General features: G+C 41.2%; 2 protein-coding genes, 1 long non-coding RNA gene and 1 pseudogene across 3 annotated transcripts in view; 3 read left to right on the top strand and 1 right to left on the bottom strand.

Moving 5' to 3' along the window:
• Positions 1-20,534, top strand: part of LOC115408633 (rho-related GTP-binding protein RhoA-D) — a 644,285-nt gene that overhangs the window by 25,226 nt on the left and 598,525 nt on the right. The window lies entirely within an intron of this gene.
• Positions 1,655-13,882, bottom strand: LOC115408601 (putative helicase mov-10-B.2). Its single transcript, XM_030119443.1, has 22 exons — positions 13,646-13,882; positions 13,397-13,496; positions 9,354-9,421; positions 9,204-9,285; positions 8,964-9,102; positions 8,632-8,881; positions 8,430-8,534; positions 7,733-7,901; positions 6,561-6,703; positions 6,285-6,455; positions 5,882-5,994; positions 5,613-5,806; positions 5,195-5,292; positions 4,985-5,082; positions 4,799-4,897; positions 4,621-4,723; positions 4,428-4,542; positions 3,821-4,012; positions 3,674-3,745; positions 3,471-3,596; positions 3,298-3,386; positions 1,655-3,204 (listed from the first exon to the last, which is right to left on the bottom strand). The coding sequence occupies exons 1-22, from the start codon at positions 13,765-13,767 to the stop codon at positions 3,132-3,134; spliced, it is 2,721 nt and encodes a 906-aa protein (XP_029975303.1). The 5' UTR covers positions 13,768-13,882; the 3' UTR covers positions 1,655-3,131.
• LOC115408640 (uncharacterized) lies at positions 14,866-16,849 on the top strand. The gene is made up of 3 exons (XR_003933782.1): positions 14,866-15,082; positions 15,472-15,765; positions 16,651-16,849. It is a non-coding gene; the product is annotated as an uncharacterized LOC115408640 (long non-coding RNA).
• On the top strand, positions 17,002-18,858 carry LOC115408622 (zinc finger protein 239-like; annotated as a pseudogene).

Below are 20,534 nucleotides of genomic sequence, written 5' to 3'. Positions count from 1 at the left end.
AACAGGCGCTCCCGCATAGCAGAGAAACGAAACTTGCCGGGTTCAGGCTGAGAGATGAAAACAAATTGGTTTACAGATAAAGCACGTGGTTCACATGATTCAGGTACAAACACACGTCAGCAGTGACCCCTGCCTCCATCACAGGAGAAGAATACAGGACATTCAGGGCTTTATTCTGAGTGGACTCCTGGTTTTAAACTGACCAGCAATAAAGTTTTACACTTTGTATCAATACAGAGGAAGCATCATTCCACTAGATTTCTAGTTTATTTTAAATATTTAGACACAAAATGTGTGGAAACATGACTGATCAGTTATTTTCGTATCACCTAGTGAATATAAATTAAAATCTAATAATATGTAAAAATATGAATAAAAATTAACATATTACTGAATCAGAATGAAAGGACTTAATGATGGGCTTGGTGACACCTTTGGTGTATTTACATCTGTTTCAGACTGATTGTCTCATTTTATCACATTTTCAAACACAAAGTGAAACAATGTGATCATGACCTGAGTGACATGCTAAGAAGCCCAGTATGGAGGATGTTCTGTATGTGTATGTGTTCTATGTATGTGAATGGCGTGAAGAGAAGAGGAGGGTAGTTGCGGTACTAGGTAGGCACTCCCTGGTGTGAGGCAGTCCTCAGGTTGAGTCTGACTTGGGCTTGCAGGCCTTTTTGCATGTGTTTGCATGCTCACACTGATTTACCTGAGTTTTTCCTCCGAGCACTACAATACATAAATATACTTTCAAGGCAAAATAAGCCGAAACTCTGGTTGACTATCAGAAAAAATATTTTAAAATGAAAGAAATATTCACTTGTATTCTTTGTAATCAATTTATTTTGCCATGGGAAACTAAAGATACTGTCTGTGTTATTACACTGGACACACAACATGATCAGGGTCTGAAAATCAAGTTTGTTGCTTCTACATGTTGTTTGGGGAACATTATTAATCCGCACTACTGCAGAATCAATATAAAGTGCCATCAAAGCGAAGCAGGTGTGCATCATTAAATTCATGACCAGGTTTACCCTCAGACAGGGAGCTGTGTTACTTTACTTCACCTCAGAAAGCTGAGCTGTCGTTCAGTCCCTCGAGATGCACATAAATAACTCTTTTGTACTCTCTGAACTCTATCAGAGCCGCTTCTATGAGATGAAAAAAAAAAACATTTTTATCAGCTCTTTCTGTATCTGGAGAATAAAATGATTGTGTGTGTTGGCGTGTGCTAAAGGCGGGGGGGGTGACCTTCATTAAAGTTATCACAGTTTTTAATGTTCATAAGCACAACTGCGTCTGATTTATCGCTTTTAAAGTCAACCGTGTGGATGACAGACAAAGCTGGTCGGCGTGTCGGACGCCGACTTGTCTTCAACAGCAGTGATTGGGAGTGAATGAGTATGTGGTCATTTGAAGTTACACACTTGGATCAAGAACTCATATCCTGAGCCAAGAGAAGTTCTTTTCAAAGGGAACTTCTCCTGGAAATACTGAAGGAGCGGATGGTTGAGCAACACATGAGATCTGATCGTGGATAACCTGACAGAAAAGGGTTCTCTTTTTATATTTGGCATTTTTCAAAAATGCAGTCTGAGTCAATGTGACAAAAAAATTTTTATTGGTAGATTCAGGGCCGGCGATTAGACTGGGCCCTAAAAGTTCCCTAAAAACACATATAATTCAAACGACCTCTGTTGAAATTCATGATATTAATGAAAAAAACACTTTGATGTGGGTTTTATCTGTCATGTGACATTCATAGATGAAAAAAACTTTTTTCTGGAGAAATGAAATTCCTCACCATGATGGGAAATTGGTTGTTTGTGTACCCATTTATCTGATTCAACAAAGTACTTTCTACGACTGCCTGTATTCAACGAAACGAAACGAAACGAAACAAAACAAAACAAAACAAAACAAAAACAAACAGAAAATGTTGTCAACTTGGCAATGGGCCCTCAGGACATTTTAATTCGGCCCATTCCTCTGTCCGGTGTCCGGTCACTACCTTGAGCCCCTACGCACAGCCCTCCGCTCACGGCTCCACTGACCTGTCCCCGACCGAAGGCAAACGTTTGAGCTTTGAGGTTAAAGATGCTGAGCATGAAGAAGGAGATTAGCAGTGGGGCTTTGAAGTTAAGGGCCCTGTATCAGTCTGGTGAGGGGATCCACTCCAGGCTCCCTACCCTGTTTTTGTGTGTGTGTGTGTGATATCAGTCGTGTCACCGTAGGGTGGGTGGTCTATCAGCTTACCGCTCGGGGGCAGAAGGGTGTCCTTTGTGAAGAAAACCCCTAACCCGGGTCCTTCATGGTCTCTCTCAGAGAAATGAACTACTGCACCGGAGCTTTTCTGAAGTCACATGTTCTTTTTTTATTCAATCAGGGATCAAAGGTTATATTTCAATAATAAAAAAAATACAAAGAATGAAAAATTAAGAGAGCTGGTTTGCGTTGGTTCTTACATGCCTCTAAATGTTAGGCATATTTTGTTGGACGAGGGTCAATAAGGTTCTGCTTCGAGTCAAACAGCAATCCTTCCACTAACATTTACCCCACTGGCCCCACATGGGTATGAGGCCCAATGAGAGGCCCAAGGTCCCAATGAGAGGGCCTCACTGGAACCAATAGCAGGATTACTATTGCAACAACACATCATCAGTATTAAAAATAACCTGTCCCACGACGGTCTAAACCCAGCTCACGTTCCCTATTAGTGGGTGAACAATCCAACGCTTGGTGAATTCTGCTTCACAATGACGGGAAGGATCAAGAAGCGACGTCGCTATGAGCACTTGGCCGCCATAAGCCAGTTATCCCACTTACAAATAGGGAATAGTTTTCAACAAGTTAGCAACAGATGAAATGATAGGACGACTACAACAAAGAAATCACCAGCTAAGCATAGTGAGCATACATGAGTGTGAATGTTTGATCAAAATGATGAAGCCTAATAAGCATGAAAGCACAAAGGAAATCACATGAGCATGATTCATAATTCATTCTTCAGCAAGACTGTACTCGTCTTCACCTCACTCAACAGCAGTTATTGACTTTTTACAGTCATGTGACTGGAGAAAGCCTCCAGAACACCTTGATCTTCAGGCTCTTCATCCGCTCAGTTATTCTTCTCTTTCTTCCTCTGAATCTCCAGGACAGACGTAGCCTCCTTTCTCTTTGCAGAAGTCTATGAACCTGCAAACATGGAGAGGAACACAACAATGTAAACGCTGCCACGGGCCAAAATTTGAGTGAAGCATGTTGTTCTTGCAGAGGAGGCAGACGTACGTCTTCCACTGCTCGTTCGTTTGCAGCGTGTCTGGGTTTCCCACCACAATCAGCAGGGCTTTGGCTCGAGTCAGAGCCACGTTGAGTCTCTGGGAGGAAAAAAGAAAAGGCATCAGAACGATGTGTGAGCGTACGAGGTGCATTCGTGGAGAGGATGAGTTTGTGTTGTTTACTTTTTTGTTACAGACAAAGCCCATGTGGAAGACTTCGTCCGTTTTGAGGTGCTCGGTTTGGCTCCGAACCGTCGACACCAGGATGACTCTCCTCTCGTCGCCTTGGAACTCCTCCACCGGACCAACCTGACAAACCAGCGTATATTCACTGAAAGCGTCTGGGCTGCCCTGCGTTTCACACTGTTTCTGTGTGAAACAGGTACCTTTATATCGTCCATGTAGCCTGACTTGAAGTCTTTTCCCAGAATCTTCAGCTCTTGTTTGATTTTCGTCACCTGTGTGTCACCGATAAAAACATTTGGTTTCAGGACTTCAACTCTTCAGTGCATTGGTTGGAAAGTAATCTGCACCTGTTTCCTGTAGGGGGTGATGATGCCGATTTCTTTGGGTCGAATCTTCGGCGAGCCGTTTTTCTCTTTTGTCTGCAGCAGGTCGTTCACATAGTTTTTCAGGATTTCCACTTCAAGAATGTTGAAAAACGACGGACTGCTGGCTTCGCGCTCGTCAAGACCTTTCACCCCGTGGAAGATCACCGGGAAGCCCTGAGGCGGAAAAAGAAACAAAACAAAACAATAAAAACAACAACAACACTTTTAAAGCGTACAGCTCCTATTAGTGTAATTCAGGATTCCTCAAACTTTACATGACACAGAATGACGATTGAAAAGTGCAAAAAGAACAGGCGGCATAAAGTTTGAGAACCACAGATGTTTTCTATCAACTTTAAACTATTTAAGACGATAAAGAGTTACAACTAACCTCCACCTACAATTTTTGAAACATGATTAAAGAAAATTCATGGATAATTTCTCTTCATTATAAATCGTTTGCTACTGATTTTCGTAGCAACAATGCCTGCTAATCTAATGATTTTCAACCTTTAAAGATACAGGTTGGAGTTAATTTTGATGCTCTGACATCTACAGTATGGGAGTTTAATCAGTGGGCTGGGGCTACCGGCTGCGGAAGGCCTTCCCAATCGCAGCACGACTTGCATGACTCATCTTCATGAGGCTTCAGTTCTCCTTTATAGAAAAGACGATTGGGAACTTCCAGAATGTCCGGATGAGACCTGGGAAAAGAAATGAGAATGCGTGAACATGGTGTCCATCGGTCCGGCAGCCAGACGAAGCGGTGCGCCGTCTCGGACCTGTAGTTGCGCAGCAGTTTGGTGACGCAGCGGCTGTTGAACGCGCCGTCGATGCTTTTATCGTCGGAGAAAATCAGCAGCAGGCGCTCCAGGAGGGACACATCTGCAGACAACACGGCGTAAATTTAACGGTGCTTCTATTCTGACTTGGCATGGTGCTGTGAAATTATACGCATACTCAGGCCGTATTTCTTTGCAGCAGCACAGTTCACGATGGGTCCGAGCTGCTTGGGGTCTCCAGCCAGAACAACCTGCCCTCTGCCCGCTGCGACCAAGCCTTTCGTACGACAATGGACAAAAATGACGCATCGCTTTGACTAAGAGTGATACTGTAAGGGGAAATTCTGCCGCGTGCTGTCGTTACCTGCCAGCGGGATCAAGCACTCTGTCTCCAAAGCTTGTCCAGCTTCATCCACAAACACGTGAGTGAAATGTCCTTCATGGACTCCTTCCGTAACCAGCCTGCAGACAGCGAAAGCAGCAGATTCGCAGTCAACATTTTCATCGAAATGATTGATGACAGCTGAAAATGAGCAGGTTCAGAAGTGTGGAGAGTGTTGAGAAACTGGCCTACCTTGAAGCTGTGTACAGGGTGGTGACGATGATCTTGTATGACATGAGGTTCTTTGTGGCAGGAAGATAGAAAGACCCTCTATCCAGGTTACAGCAAGTCTGTGAATTGTCACACTGTTCATACAACCCACCGAGGACGACAACAACTCATGAAAACAAGAGTGACCAAACTCTGATATGGATATTAGATATGAAGTATCTTCGGGTAGATAAGGGGAGGGGGAGGAGACAGGAGCAAATACACTTTCCTACTTCCTATTCAGAAATGTGTATTTCTACATGTGGCTTTCTGTATACTATATCTGTGCAGGTATTTATGAACAATTTATTAGGGTATTTAGGCAAATATGTACAATTTCTGAATCATTATCTAATTACTAACCACAGTGGTGAATAAACTGTTGAAACTCTGCACTGACCTTCAGTTCTTTGGGCACAAAGTCTGGTGTCAAGTTGAGGGCGTACAGGCGAAACACGTCGCCCTCATTCCCAAGGTGCACGATCTTCTTGCAGAGCAGATCAACAGCGCTGTTGGTGGGAGCACAGGCCAAAATGTGGCAGTCCTCTTTGGTCTGTATCTGCTTGATGGCCTCCACCAGAGTCACAGTTTTCCCTGAATGCAATAAGAAGCCTCATGGTAGTCGCGCACACTTCAGAAAGCGACCTGCCTGATCAGGAGGTGCATTACCTGTTCCCGGTGGACCGAACACCAGGTAAGGTGCAGGCATGGACGTGCCGAACACAATGTCATGGACCGCCTGGTTCTGCTCCGTGTTTTCTTCCAACCGCTCATCAAACAGCCTATCAGAAAGATGGCAAACTGTGGGCTTGAGTTCATTTTCAGTGCACAGTAGTTTAGTCACAGTTCCTGGTTCTAATTTTGCTCTTTCATTTGTATGTCATTCATTAAAATATCAAAAGCTTGGATGGCTTTATGTGGAGTTCCTTAAAATGATTTGACTTTCTGTATCAGGATCGATTTTGATCTTGCTCAGCAGAATCGTGAGAATCAAGACTGAAGACTGTCGTTAACAGTAACAAGTCCACGACTGAACTTCATGCCTTCCGTTCAGACTACAAATGCCACTAACTTGAGTTTGGTGAGTTGACGTGATTGACGTGAGGGGATGTCAGGAAACAACAGCTTCTGCAGCCTTTGTTTGACAGCCAGCTCCACTGCCCGGTGCTGAATGTTCAGCAGCAACCGATTGAAATGGAACTCAACATGAAACTTCATGCCCTCTTTAAAGAAATCCAGCAACCTGACGAGAAAACCAGTCATGTGAATCCAATGCCCACGTTCTCTTTTCACTTCTCAGCAGCATCAGCCAGGATTGGACACACGTTAAATGTGAGGTGACTGAAACCTCGTGTGGAAGCGCAGCGTGACGCTCTCCTGTTGCACGCTGACTACAGAACCGCTGTACTTCAGCTCCTTCTCTTCCACGGGATACACAAACAGCTCATCTCCCGGTCGCACAGACGGACGGTTCTCAGACAAACCAGGCAGCTGTCAGATCAACAGAAATACAGAAGATAATAAAGTGAAATTCGATACACTGTGTTGCTTAAAACCAGGAGAGATGAAACCATACATTTAATCTTGAACCAGTGCAGGCTCTCAACAGTCCATTTCAGTACACAAAAACAGCGTCGCACAGTGATTGGAAAGAAGATTACATCCTAACAACATCTGTAATATGGGACTAACAGAAAATTACACCTCATCCAGGCTTTTATGTCTTTAAGATAAACTTCTTCTTCTATTTGAATGAAATCTCAGTTTGGCACTGGGACTATAACACTCGCCATCAAAAACAGATTAGAGAAAAATCAATGGATGACAGTTGTTGAGACTGGAGCAAACAAAAAGAAGAAAGTAGTAAACGAGGATGCTGGAAACTTCCTCAGCACAAGTTATTTTATTCAGTTGAAGTTGATCAGACAGGGAGAAGACCTAAGTGCTAGCAATGCAATCAAAAGATACAGGACGTCCCGAACCACAGCCCTGAAACACCTAAACACCTCAGAACCCCAAGCAAAATGGCCCCGTTCCCTTCTGGGGCTGGGATCTTATACCCTTGTGTTTCTGTGACTGAAGCTGATTGATTGTTACATTTTGACATAAATTTGAGCAGTTCCAGCTGCTTTTCCCAGCTAGCTCGGACACCAGTACAGGCATCAATTGTCTTATGAAGGTCACATGTATTCTGAGAGAATGAACAGAGTCAGCAGAAATACCCTCCCATGTGAGGGATGAAACAAGGAGTGAACACACTCCCTGCCCTCTGACCTTGGATCTCACAGGCCTGCAGCGGTCACAATGCACATAAGATACATGATTAGTTTCATTTCTAACCGGTTGTACTGGAGGCATTAAAACCACGAGACAATCATGAATATATGGATGAGGTGTAAAGATGGTAATACAGCAAACAGTTGAATCAGAACATACTCATCAGAATGTGGATAAACAATTGAATCACAACATAATGATTGGAATGTGGATGAAATATACAACGCAGTCTCATGTGTTTACCTCCAAAACAAGATATTCCCTGTCCTTTTTCATGATGGCGAACTTCCTTTCCTCATTGGGAATGTTGTAACGTTCGGTGTTCACAACCATCTGAAGCTCCTCCAGATGAAGCAGCAGGTGAAGCTTCTGGGTGTAGTTTCTCCATCTTAAGGGCGATTCCAGCAAAGCCCTAAAAACACATTACAGGAAAGGGGATGGAAACGCAATGTGTGAAAGTCAAGCTGCGGCAGAGATGCTGAGTTTTCAGAGAATGTCTTTTTCTGCTGTGATTTATTTTATGACTGGCTGAACTGTCTTCCATTAAACAGTAGATGAACGGATTATAACAGTTCCAGTTTTATTTGTGGGATTTCAAAGCAGGAAATTGTAGGAAAACATGATGGTTAGGGAAGACAATTTAAAAAGGAAAAAAATCTCCTTTTTTTTTTATTTTAAGTTATGTTTAATGTTAAAAAAAAGAGAGAGAGAGAGAGAGAGAGAGAGAGAGAGAGAGAGAGAGAGAGAGAGAGAGAGAGTCCAAAAGTTTACTTTACACTGTATAGTTCTGGACTGAAAGGAATTTCTCTGCTATCAATCGAACAATTAAAAAAAAACAAAAAAAAAAAACAATAATAATAAAAATTCTCATTAAAAAAAAACAAATCTAGCAACATTATGGAACAGATGAGATGCCACAGAGCAGAAGGACAACGGTTACCTTTCCTTGTCGTCACCAGAATTCGACTTCAGTGCAGTGACCTTCTTTCTGTACATCGGATACCATTTCAGCCTGACTCTGGGTCCCTGCTGATTCCAGGATGACCTGGTTCAAACGCAAGAAGATGGGAAACTTGAGTTAAATCACCACAGGACAATATATGACCCACACAGCTGACAGTGTGTTAAGTAAATGACGGCACCTTTTGGGTCCCGGTTCACGTATGATGATCCGCTGCTCCGTAGAAAGCTGACGACGTTGTGGGGCGCGGTAGGGGGTATTGGGGGCCAGCTCTCGTACAGAAGTAGTCCCACAAAGAACTTTAATGCAGTACTCAATGTGGAACAGAGTGCCGGAACCCTGCGGATCTACTGTGTACTCAACAGTGAGTTTTGCTGAAAAGTACCTCTGAATTCTACATTGGAAGATAACCTGGATCTCACAGCTGCCACCTGAGAAGAGAACACAAAACATTCAGCCGCTCGTCCCGAGGCTTGGCTTTAAGATTGAATTATGGCTGCAATAAAACGTTACCCGGTGGTAAAGGCAGGGGGTTTTGTGGGGTGGCTTTATGCTCATCCACCAGAGAGAAATGTTTCGCTTGGTCAAGTAAAAAGCGAGTTAAGGCCACAGGCTTCGCTCCAATGTTTTCTACTTTCAATTTTCTAAAATGCTATTGGGAGAGAAAAAAAACGTTGAAGAGAATAAATCAATGTAGACAAACATTTTTAAATAGTGTCCTTTCTGGTGAGTGAATTTCCATAGTTCTCATACTTTCTCATTTTTTTCCAGTCGCAATATCTCGTCCCCGTTCGGCGACTCGTAGGTAATTCTGATGCCATGGACAGAATTAGGCCTGTTGGCACAAAAAGAGTGTTTCAATATTGTGATTCACTGTACTATGCAGAGAAGTTTTTCATTTACCAGTTTCCCTCGCGTTCCTGGAGTTTGTCATGAGCCTCGCGTCCGTCCTTTGCAGCGGATTGTCCATTCTGAACACATTTTGTAATCCAAAATAAAGACCATTGTAAAGGTACATTATTACATTACCTTATATTTTATCATCACAATTGGTGCTCATTGAGAAGCTGTTAACCTATTTATACTCATCTAAAATGTGTAAAACTATGAGAACTTTTGTCTTATAGTACTAAATGGTGTTATTTCAGGCAACGAGTTTCTTACAGAGGAAGTTAAACTGTCTTCCCACTTAGAGAGCAAGTGACTGACGTCAAACATCTTTTAAATCATACACAAATGAATGACTGCTAACTGTAAACATTCATAATCGCTTATTAAGAAAATCACCAATATTAGAAAAAGCTTTAATTGAACCCAACTACTGTTAGTCTCCTTCTTCTGGCTGGTTCTGACCAAATGTCTCTCAGAGCTATGGTTTTTACATTGTTTCAGCAAGTTTACTATAGTGACCTTTCACATATGCAGTCACACGGCAGAGAAGCAGAATAGTAGAACAGCAAAATCACAGTTCAATCATAAGATGGAAATGGAAATATACAACAATAGAAATCATGTTTTGGAAAAATAGGATATCCTATTTTAGATCAGGCTGTAGCATTGAAACAGTGCTTTGTTTTTTTTTGTTATTTTTTTTCGGCAGTCCATCGATTTATCGATGAGGACGAGCTCCGTCGATCTCGGGAGAGATCATGGACAAGCCGGGGCAAAGTTTTTTTTTTTTTTAATGGAGGAACTGAGATGCCCAGTCGACAGATCTCCCTTCTCAGCCTTGCTGGTAGTGTCCAACGGAAGGGACTGGTCCTTACAGTTGGTACCAACTTGGCCACAGGAGTTGCCGGATGGTGCCGCAATGCAGGAACCAACCGCCTTCAAGGTTCCATTCCGGATTTTTCTGTAGGGGGGGGGGGTCTCCCTTAGCCTTTGTCACTCCTGTGATGACCACAAGGCAGTGGTGCTATTTTACCCATAGCTGAGGGGGTTGCGACATGCAGACAGGGGGGAGACAGGAGTCAAACCAACAACCTCCCGATTGTAAGACGACTGCACTCCCCACTAGACCACAGCCGCCCCGCAAAACAGTGTTACTGAAACGATCTTGGACTTGGAGTAAACGTGGATGAAAATAAGGTTTCTGTCTTGGTGTGTGACAAGATAACCCATGATATTCTTTTAGACTGCCTTGAAAAATAAATTTGTTCATCTGCAAATGATTAAAATGGCTTCATTCTTATCTTAAAGACAGACAGCATCTTGTCAGTTTCACTGAACTCCTCCCTTTGGTGTTCCTCAAGGTTCTGTATTAGGCCCGTTACTGTTTTCACTTATATGATCCCACTTGGCAAAATAATCCCAAAGCATGGCATGAACAACCACAGTAGATGAGAGTTACATTCATCTGTAGAACCGAAACATTATGTCTGACTGATGAAGTGGAGTGAGTCACTTTAAATCTCTTTAAATGAAATGAGAGGAAAACAGTTTTTTGTCATTAGTAATAAAGCAGACAGAGAAAAAGGTTAAAATCAGTTTGGAGATCTGGGTCTGCAACCAAAAAATGAAATATCAAACCTTGATGTACTGGTGACAGCAGTCAATATCTCAGTTCTGTGTCACACTTCCTGTTTCCCGTACCAGTCGTTGCTTGCATTCTGTTTTGCATTCCCTCGTTTCTGTCTCTGATGCAAGCACCTCCACCTCCCCTTTCCCTGTCACTTATTAATAAGAGTGTTTGTCTTGCCGTGTGGTGTGTCTGGCCCGCATAAAGGAAAAAGATTACACCACTCACAAAAAGTTAGAATATTTAGTTTTTGTCTGAATGCATTTCAGGTTAATCCTGAAATGAAAAAAGCTCAAAAGAAGTCCCAAAATCTCTCACTGTTTGTAATATAACAACTGTTTTAGCATTTCCACACTGCCTGACTGTTTTAGAATAGATTTGAAAGAGATTTTGCTTTCACACATTTTTGAGTGCCAGACAGGAAATGTTGCCGGCTGCGATTAGCGGCTGCTGGTGCAGCAGCACCGAACACGCCCTTCACACAGATATTTTCTGTACTTCACTTTCGCACGTCTGCCACTTTCTGCACTGTGTGCATTCTGTGGTTTTGCCTGTTTGTGCCTTGTGTATTCTGATTTGTGTTGCTTTTATTGCTTTTGTTTTTTTCTTTTCTTTTCTTTTGCCTATTCGGCCATGTTTTGTGGTGGAACGTTACATTTCACTGCCATAATTCTATTTGAATGTGACAAATAGAAATCTAATCAAAATCTAATGCAACTTTATCAAATGTTCTCATCATGAAACACAGGAAGTGCAAGTCACAACTGTTGTGGAAATTCTATTAAATAAATGCACCAACGATAAGTTCCTTGATTCTTTTATTACAGCTACAACAGGAAGAGAGGCTCGCGGCCTGCAGTCACTACTCTGAAATTCTGAGAGACAGGCTGATATTTATACCCTCTCCCGCATTAACATGTCTTTAGAGGCTGCCCTCAGTAAGGGACACATATTCAACATATGAAGTGACAAAGGAACAGACACTTCAACAACCCAACCCACTTCAACTCCCTGTGGCTGGCGGTGCATCCCACAGACACCTTTTGGAGATTACGCCTGGTCAGGGGGAGACAAAACAGGAAAGAAGCTCTCCCTCTGTGGGTTTGCTTGGTGTCAGGAGCCCAGGGGACTGGCTGCTGAGGAGCCCACTGATAGCTGATAACCAATACATGTATTAAACACACAATAATTTCCATCACACTACACAATCACTGCACTAGGTGATGACAACCAGTCTGCACTTTTCTATGTGACAATTCACTGCAGTATTGTACGGTGGTAGTATAACATGTTTATATGGGCATATAGGACACTATAGTCAGGATCAGGGGGGATTAAATGCCACTTGCACAAATCCTGAAGGTAGCAAAAATGTGACAATCAGGATGTCCTTGAGCAAGGCACTGAACCACAAACTGCTCCCAGTGGATGGACTGAGTGCCTTGTTTTGCAGCTGTCTCCATTGGTGTGTCTTTGAACAGGTGACTGTGTGACAGTGTGAAATATTTTGTAGATTTTTAGCTATTATGAAAAACATTCATATGTTTATGTTGTAATTCCAACACGTGAGTGTGAAAGCAAACTCGCAGTTGCAGTTTAAATAGCTATATATCCAGTTTAGTGGCATACATTTAGTGATTAAAGTTAAATTTTCTATTTTACTGTGAATATGTTATGCTATGGAAAGTATTGGGATAAATTGTTAAATGCATCGATCAAACTTGTTAAATTTCTGTGTGTAAAGTTATGAAGTGATTACATTAAGGTCTTAAAAAACACTTGCTTTGCAAAAAAATGCTGTCTTCCTATCAAATCTCAATTATGTTATGATAAATATGTACAGTGAGTTGATTTGCAGTGCAGTTATATAATGATACTAAAATATGTATAAAGTTTGCTCGTGGACACATAATCATACAACTTTTATGTGTTTATGTATATTTTCATTCCATTGTTTTTATTTACTTTATGTATTTATTGTATTTTAATTATGTTATCTATTTGTTTTTGACCGACCATAACGTCACCCACCTTGGCATTTTGTATCAGTGGACTGTAATTCAATTTTATTTTTTACTTTTACTGTACTTGACAGGTTAACAGATGACGCAGTGCATGCACGGCTTGAGGTTTGGGTGGGAATTAATGAATGGGTGGGGTTTCTTTTGGGTGAAGAAGAATAGCTGAGCTGCATGAAGCCATTTTGTTTTAGATGATGCTTTCTTTTATATTTTGATAGTGGTTTGTATTCAGAAAAAAGTCAGTAAAATCCAATATCCTGTCTATCGCTGTCTACAACCAATGGCATTTCGTTTATTTTTTCATCAATGATAATAAAGTCAACGGACAGGACACTTTCACCTGAAGTTTAGGACAACCTAAAATCTGTTTTCATGGAGAAATGAACAAAGTGATGAAAACCTCTTACCAGGGGACTGAAATCAATCCGATCTCCTCTAATGTATATCATCTTGAAATATTTCAGAGCATTGAAGAAATAATCGAAGTCCGGAAGAAAGCCTCCATTCCTGCAAATGAATAATAATAATAATAATAATAATAATAATAATAATAATAATAATAATAATAATAATAATAATAATAATAATGACCCAAAAAAATATCTCTTTAAAAAAGAAAAGAAAAAAGAAGCATTAAAAAGAAGCAATTTTCTCACCTGCGTTTGAACTCTTCGTAACTTCTCCTGAGTGCATTCTTGTTTCGGAAAGATGTTCGATACTTCACGAACTTCAAGAACATATTCTTGATTTTACAGCACTCTTTCAGCCACGTCTCCATGGGATCAAAGATTGATAGTTTCAAAAATATTTCTAATTTTCCGTTCAATAATGGTCTCTTGTCTTTGTTTTTTCCGAGTGTGAAGGACTCTCCTCCTCCCCCATCCAGCTGAAGATGGCCGTTTCTCAACACGCCTGCTTCTCAAGCTCCGACCTGTCAGTACCCCCGATCCGTCCCAGACGCTTCTGCGCATGCGTCACCTCCCTGCACTCCTCCAAAAAAAGAAAAAGAAAAAAAATCCCCCCATTGCTCCCAACCCATGACCAAAATCACTTCACCCAACATTATAAACTGCACATCATATGTCATCAATTTCTCAGATCCACCTTTCTGCAACTGAATTAGTCAAAATCAGCTTTGAAACAGTTTCATCTCTGCTGATGAAAATTGTTGCAATGTGTTAAATGTGCTGTGAAGGACCAAGGTACCATGTCCACTAATGCTTCTCATGTTTGACAACTCTGCTCTAAAATCTTGATATACTTAAAACGTTGTGTCCCTCCTGAAGAGTCAGCAGAAGTCAGACATACTGGCCTTGAGACTTGGTGGCACTAAAATGTAACTGTTACGTTGCCATTTAACGTGATATTTGACACAGATTCTGAAAGAAGCAGCTTTAAATTACCAGCTCGTAAACAAAATTACAGATTTACACTTGTCCGTGAAGCGGGACACAAATTTCAATGAGAACATTAGAGACATATAAAACTTTCCAAATGATTCAGGGTTTTTTTTTCGGTGGTCAGGGGCAGAGTGATAAGCCGTTACATTCTTTATCTATTTTAAACTCTGTAATCAAGTGCTGATGATTCCAAGCAAAATTATTCCAAGCATCTGAAAAATTTACAACTGATAAGACATTCCAGGCTTTGTCTATCACTTTAATTACTTGATGATGTCTGTAATATTATGATGATTAACTCGAAAGTTGTTAAAAAAAATCATAAAAGAGAAAAAGAATGTCATGTTCTATTCATACAGAGCTCCAATGACTTGAAGTACAGCTGATAACCTGCAGTTCCCGCTGTGTCCAGTAGGAGTCAGTATGAACCTGAACGGTGTTTGTGATCCTCCAAATTACTGAGAGAAGAAGAAGTCATGGCGGCTGTGTTGCCGTTTCTCTCCGAGGAAGTAGTTCATCTCCTGCAGCAACAATGAGTTCAGTTCAGGCGTTGAGAGAGTTTATCAACCAGCGTCTTGCTGCTGCTGCTGGAGAAATATTCACCGTGTTTCAAAAAACTATCGTCCGTTTCGAGGAGGAGATTTATCGACAAGGAAATCTTCTGGAAATCTCAAGTCAAGTTACACAGAGCAGGTATTGAAACGTGAGAATGAACACATGAATGTGACTCCTGGAGGATCGTTACATTTATTTTAAAGCTGGCAGACAGAAACGAGGCTGCAGCTGCAGTTCTTGTTCACAGTGAAATAACAGAAACCTTCAGTATTAAACAGCATCTGTGTGAGAAACAGGGGAAACGGTGTTTGAGCTGTTTGCAAGCTGAGGAAGTGATTTATTTACACTCAGTCTGAGCTAACACGCGTTTGTGCAGATTTTGCGTTCAAGTGTTGCTCGGAAAAATATTTTTTTGTTTTGTTTTTGAATGTTTCTGATTTCATTGTATCCTTTCCTGTTTCATCCATCCTTCACTGTAACACCTTCACATCCATCACATCAGTGACTTTTGTCTTGTTTCCCTCCAGAGAGTCCTCAGCAACACATTGGTAACCAGAAGACGAGCTCCAGTCTGGAGCAGGAGGAACATGAAGCTCCACACATTGAAGAGGAGGATCTTGTTGAGATGACTGTTGCTGATGGCGAAAGAGACGATTCCCACCAGTCTGTGAGAGACTTGACCACCCAGAGACTAACTGCTGCTGCTGAGGAAATATTCACCCTATATCAACAAACTGTGGCTCAGTACGAGGAGGAGATTGGTCGTCAACGCAGCATGCAGGAAATCAATTGGAATCCTCAAATCAAGTTACACAGAGCAGGTAATGAAACGTGTGAATGAACACATGAATGTGACTGCTGTAGGTTCTCCATCACTATGGCGCTGTGAGCAGACGTGCTTGATGGAACTGACTACTTGTCCCCTCACTGGTCTGCCCAGTAAAGTTGTAGAGGTTGATGTTGTTTGAAGAAGCATTTCCTGACAGCATTTAAAAGCAGGACGTCTCATTATCCCTCCACCTCAGCTAGTGTAGTAAACAATTAACAGAATGTTGCAGGTGAGCGAATATGCCATCTCAAAAAAGTGAATCCAAATAAGAAATCCATCAGCAGCTGAAGATGATCAATAAGTAACAATGGGACTGTACTGTGTTTTGGGATTTTGAATGAAAGTTTTCAGTTTGACTGCTGGAGTGACAGTTTTTTTTTTTTTTAAAGGTGCTGGGAGGATTTTGCTAGTCAATGCTAATTTTTCTGTTTTCTTTGGATTAAATGTTAGAGTATCCATTGATAATCCTTTAGGAGTGTAGCATAATAGCACTACCGCGAGGGCGCAGCGTTTCCATCTGTCTCTGTTCTGAGCAGAAAAGGAATCTTTGACCAATCAGAAGAGCCCCTGAGGCTCTAACCGTGATTGGTCGAGGGGCGTTCGTCACACATTCTTGTGGGAGGGGCTTAACTTGCGTAAGGGCGTAATGTCAGAGAAAACAGGACAGGATTGGCTGTGCTTGGTTTCAAATCGCCATCTTGCTTAGGTAACCCTAAGCAAGATGGCGGAGATGTCGAATCCTGCCTACAGCACCTTTAAGGTGGAACTGTAGAAATAATGTTGCTTTTCACAAAAATGAGGCTTCTCATTTGTGTGAGAAGCCTCATTCTTGTATTAAGAAGTTAATATTTTGTCTTCTGCTTTTGTTTCCTTGCAGAGCTCCAACAGGACCATGACTGCAGAGAGGAGCAGCTCTTTGAACAGGAAGCAAACTACAGTCCAGAGCAGGACGAACCAGAACCTCCACAGATCAAAGAAGAAGAAGAGTCAGAACCTCCACACATCAAACTAGAAGAACCAGAACCTCCACAGATCAAAGAAGAAGAAGAGTCAGAACCTCCACACATCAAACTAGAAGAACCAGAACCTCCACAGATCGACGAAGAAGAAGAAGAACCAGAACCTGAACAGATCAAAGAAGAAGAAGACGAACTAGGATCTCCACACATCAAACAAGAAGAACCAGAACCTCCACAGATCAAGGAAGAAGAACCAGAACCTCCACACATCAAAGAAGAAGAAGAACCAGAACCTCCACTCATCAAAGAAGAAGAAGAGCCAGAACCTGCACACATCAAAGAAGAAGAAGAAGAACCAGGACTTCATCAGTTTAAGGAGGAACAGGAGGACCGAAAATCTTCACAGATTGAGGAGCACAAGGAACTCAGTACCAGCCAGAAGGGAGAACAATTTATTCTGAAGTTTGAAAGTGAAACCTTTAAGGTTCCTTCTGTTGAGGATCAAAGTGACCTGAGTGAACCAGAAGTACCAGAGACTGAGCAGTTCCTCCCTCAGGACTCTGAAGTCCACCATGTGAAAAGACACATGGACTCAGAATCAACTCGAAATGCAAAACTGAAAAAACTCAACGTGTTTCATAGAAACAGTGTGAACAACGTTCATGTTTCAGAGAAGCAGGCTGAATGTGAAAAGCTTCTTTGTGAAGAAACGTGTCAGAAAACTGATCATAAAAAACATCAATTATGTCAGAAGGTCAGAATGGTCACTGATGAGAAGATATTTTGTGAAACATGTGGCAAAAGTTTCAGTCAACAGTGTAAGTTGAAGGTCCACATGAGAATTCACACAGGTGAGAAGCCTCATTCTTGTGCAACATGTGGCAGAAGTTTCAGTGATCCGCATAATTTGAAGGTTCACATGAGAATTCATTCAGGTGAGAAGCCTTTTTCTTGTGAAACATGTGGCAAAAGTTTCAGCCAAAATAGTGTTTTGAAGGTTCACATGAGAACTCACACAGGTGAGAAGCCCTATTCTTGCGAAACATGTGGCAAAAGTTTTGTCCGACAGAGTCCTTTGTTGCGCCACATGAGAACTCACACAGGTGAGAAGCCTTATTCTTGTGAAACATGTGGCAAAAGTTTTGGCCGACAGAGTGATTTGTTGTGCCACATGAGAACTCACACAGGTGAGAAGCCTTATTCTTGTGAAACATGTGGTAAAAGTTTGATTAATCGGCGTAATTTGAAGGCCCACATGAGAATTCATTCAGGTGAGAAGCCTCATTCTTGTGAAACATGTGGCAGAAGTTTCAGTCAGTGGCGTGATTTGAAGGTTCACATGGGAATTCATTCAGGTGAGATGCCTTATTATTGTGAAACATGTGGCAAAAGTTTCGGCCTACAGAGTAATTTGAAGGTTCACATGAGAACTCACACAGGTGAAAAACCTTATTCTTGTGAAACATGTGGCAGAAGTTTCAGCCGAAAGAGTGTTTTGATGGATCACATGAGAACTCATACAGGTGAAAAACCTTATTCTTGTGAAACATGTGGCAGAAGTTTCAGTCAATGGCGTGATTTGAAGGTCCACATGAGAGTTCATTCAGGTGAGAAGCCTTTTTCTTGTGAAACATGTAGTAAAAGTTTCAGCCGGAAGAGTGTTTTGAAGGTTCACATGAGAAGACACACAGGTGAGAAGCCTTATTCTTGTGAATCATGTGGCAAAAGTTTCCGTCAATCGATGCATTTGGTGCGCCACATGAGAACTCACACAAGTGAGAAGCCTCATTCTTGTGAAACGTGGCAAAAGTTTCAATCAGCAGAGTGATATATTGGTCCACATTGAAACTCACACAGGTGAGAAGCCATATTCTTGTGAAATATGTGGGAAAAGATTTGTTGTAATTCATTGCTGCACAACCGGGACTCTCACAAATAGATGAAATTATGAAAGACTGAGAGATGTCTTCAGGAAGTCCAGCTTGAACCCAATATCACAAGAAATTATCCAGTTTGAAGGAAACGTTACTGATTCAGACACAGTTCAGACTGTACTTCAGGAAAATTTCAATTTGTGGTCTGTCACAATAAATGTGAAATTTCAAGAAATGGAAATAAAATGTTGATGTGAATCCAATGGGTTTTATTCTTTGCTTTTTCTTTTCTAGTTGACATTACTGAGTTGTAACTTAACTTTTCACGCCATAAAACATAATTCCATGCAACACATGACTGCTGACATGCAATACTGTGAAGAAATCCTCATATGTGAAATGTGATAATTAGAAAAAAATTCAAATCATCTCGATTTTTGAATTTCATAACTGACAAGCTAAAATTACAACAATGACTGAAAAGCAGTGTTGGGCAAGCTACTTGGGAAGTGTAGTGAGCTGAGCTACTAGTTACTCTGACACTAAATAAAGCTTAACTACATCAAAGCTGTTACCCTCAGAAGTGTAGCAAGCTATAAGCAACAGCATAATGAAAGTCACTAATGACACTACATCCAAACTTTCAAAACTGAAGCATTTTTGTGCCGAGTCAGTGTTATTTTATTGATCAATATAACTCCCAACAAATAACGCAGGCAAAAAAGTTAAATTATTAATTGAACAGTGAGCTGCACTAACTCACGATAGACCAAACCACAACACCAAGAACGACGACCTGCTCCAAACCTTCTCAACATGGTCACAAACGGACATGTCTGTGTGCATATGTGAACTGCAGGAACTCAAAGTGTTTTTTAAAACATTTATCCCAAGTCAAAATGTCTCATTCCTAGTCGAAGCAAATCTTTTTACCCTTTAAAAAAAATGTGTCACATTTTCACTTGAAATATGTAGTAAAATTCGTCCATGGAGAAAGTTTTTTTTATTATTATTACAAGCAACAACAACAAAAAAACTTGCTCCATGGACAAATTGTTATACCTATTTTAAAGCAACACTAAGGAACTTTCAGTTTTCGTTGATTTTGGCAGCGCCAGTGGACAAAAGCGGTAGTGTTTTGCCTGAACGAATACCACAGTTCCCTTGAGGACTAGCACGTGGTGTCGTAAAATACTGCTCCTGGTCGAATGCTGTTGGACTGAACTCGCCTACATTTGTTTCCAGTGGCTGTGGGAAGGATGCCTAGCGACGAGGTAATGAATCTAATGGTGGCTAAACAATGTTATATCATGATGTGACGCATGCCGTAAAGCAGTTTACACATTTGGAGTTTTTCGTGTGCAGGGTTCCTACCACCCTCCTCGCAGTTGCATAGTCCAAGTGAAAGCAATACTGATGCCCTCAGGCCATGACAGAGGGGTCATTCAACTAGTTGTAAGTCGATGTATCATCACAAAAGATATTAAAGTGTTTTATTAAGGTTGAAAAGTTCCTTAGTGTCGCTTTAAGTGAAAACTGAAGTATTTTTTAAGTTTAAAGAGACTTGTTTTGACTTGAAATTAGATAGTATGACTTGGAACAAGACTGATAATGCCCTAAAAATCTGAATAAAATAAAATATTCATATTATTTTGACTTAATGCACATCTATGCTTTTGCTCTCATCTAATTTATGAATACAGTGAAGTTAAGTAGTAGCATAGAAATTCTCTAAACATTGTGTGGTCAGATACAAATCTGCATGTCTTGAGTTGTATCCTGAATGTCAACCATTAATAGTAAAATCGCATCTCGCTCTCTCTCTCTCTCTCTCATTGAAACAAGTTTCTGCCACAGCTTCTCAGTGTCCTCACAAGAGGACCAAGCTGGACACAGATCTTTCTCACATGAGATGTTTGTTCACACAA

Source organism: Salarias fasciatus, chromosome 20, assembly GCF_902148845.1.
Source record: "Salarias fasciatus chromosome 20, fSalaFa1.1, whole genome shotgun sequence".
In the NCBI taxonomy this organism is placed as follows: Eukaryota; Metazoa; Chordata; class Actinopteri; order Blenniiformes; family Blenniidae; genus Salarias; species Salarias fasciatus.
The sequence above is the reverse complement of the archived record's forward strand: the minus strand, read 5'-3'. Positions and strand labels throughout refer to the sequence as shown.

What these genes read in the sequence shown, in the direction of transcription:
- LOC115408601 (XM_030119443.1), bottom strand. Translation starts at nt 13,767, where the DNA reads ATGGAGACGTGGCTGAAAGAGTGCTGTAAAATCAAGAATATGTTCTTG. An exon ending in TCTGGTGACGACAAGGAAAG is followed by an intron (nt 7,902 to 8,429) that starts GTAACCGTTGTC and finishes ATGTGTTTTTAG; the next exon opens with GGCTTTGCTGGAATCGCCCT. An exon ending in TGCAAAGAAATACGGCCTGA is followed by an intron (nt 4,724 to 4,798) that starts GTATGCGTATAA and finishes TGTTGTCTGCAG; the next exon opens with ATGTGTCCCTCCTGGAGCGC.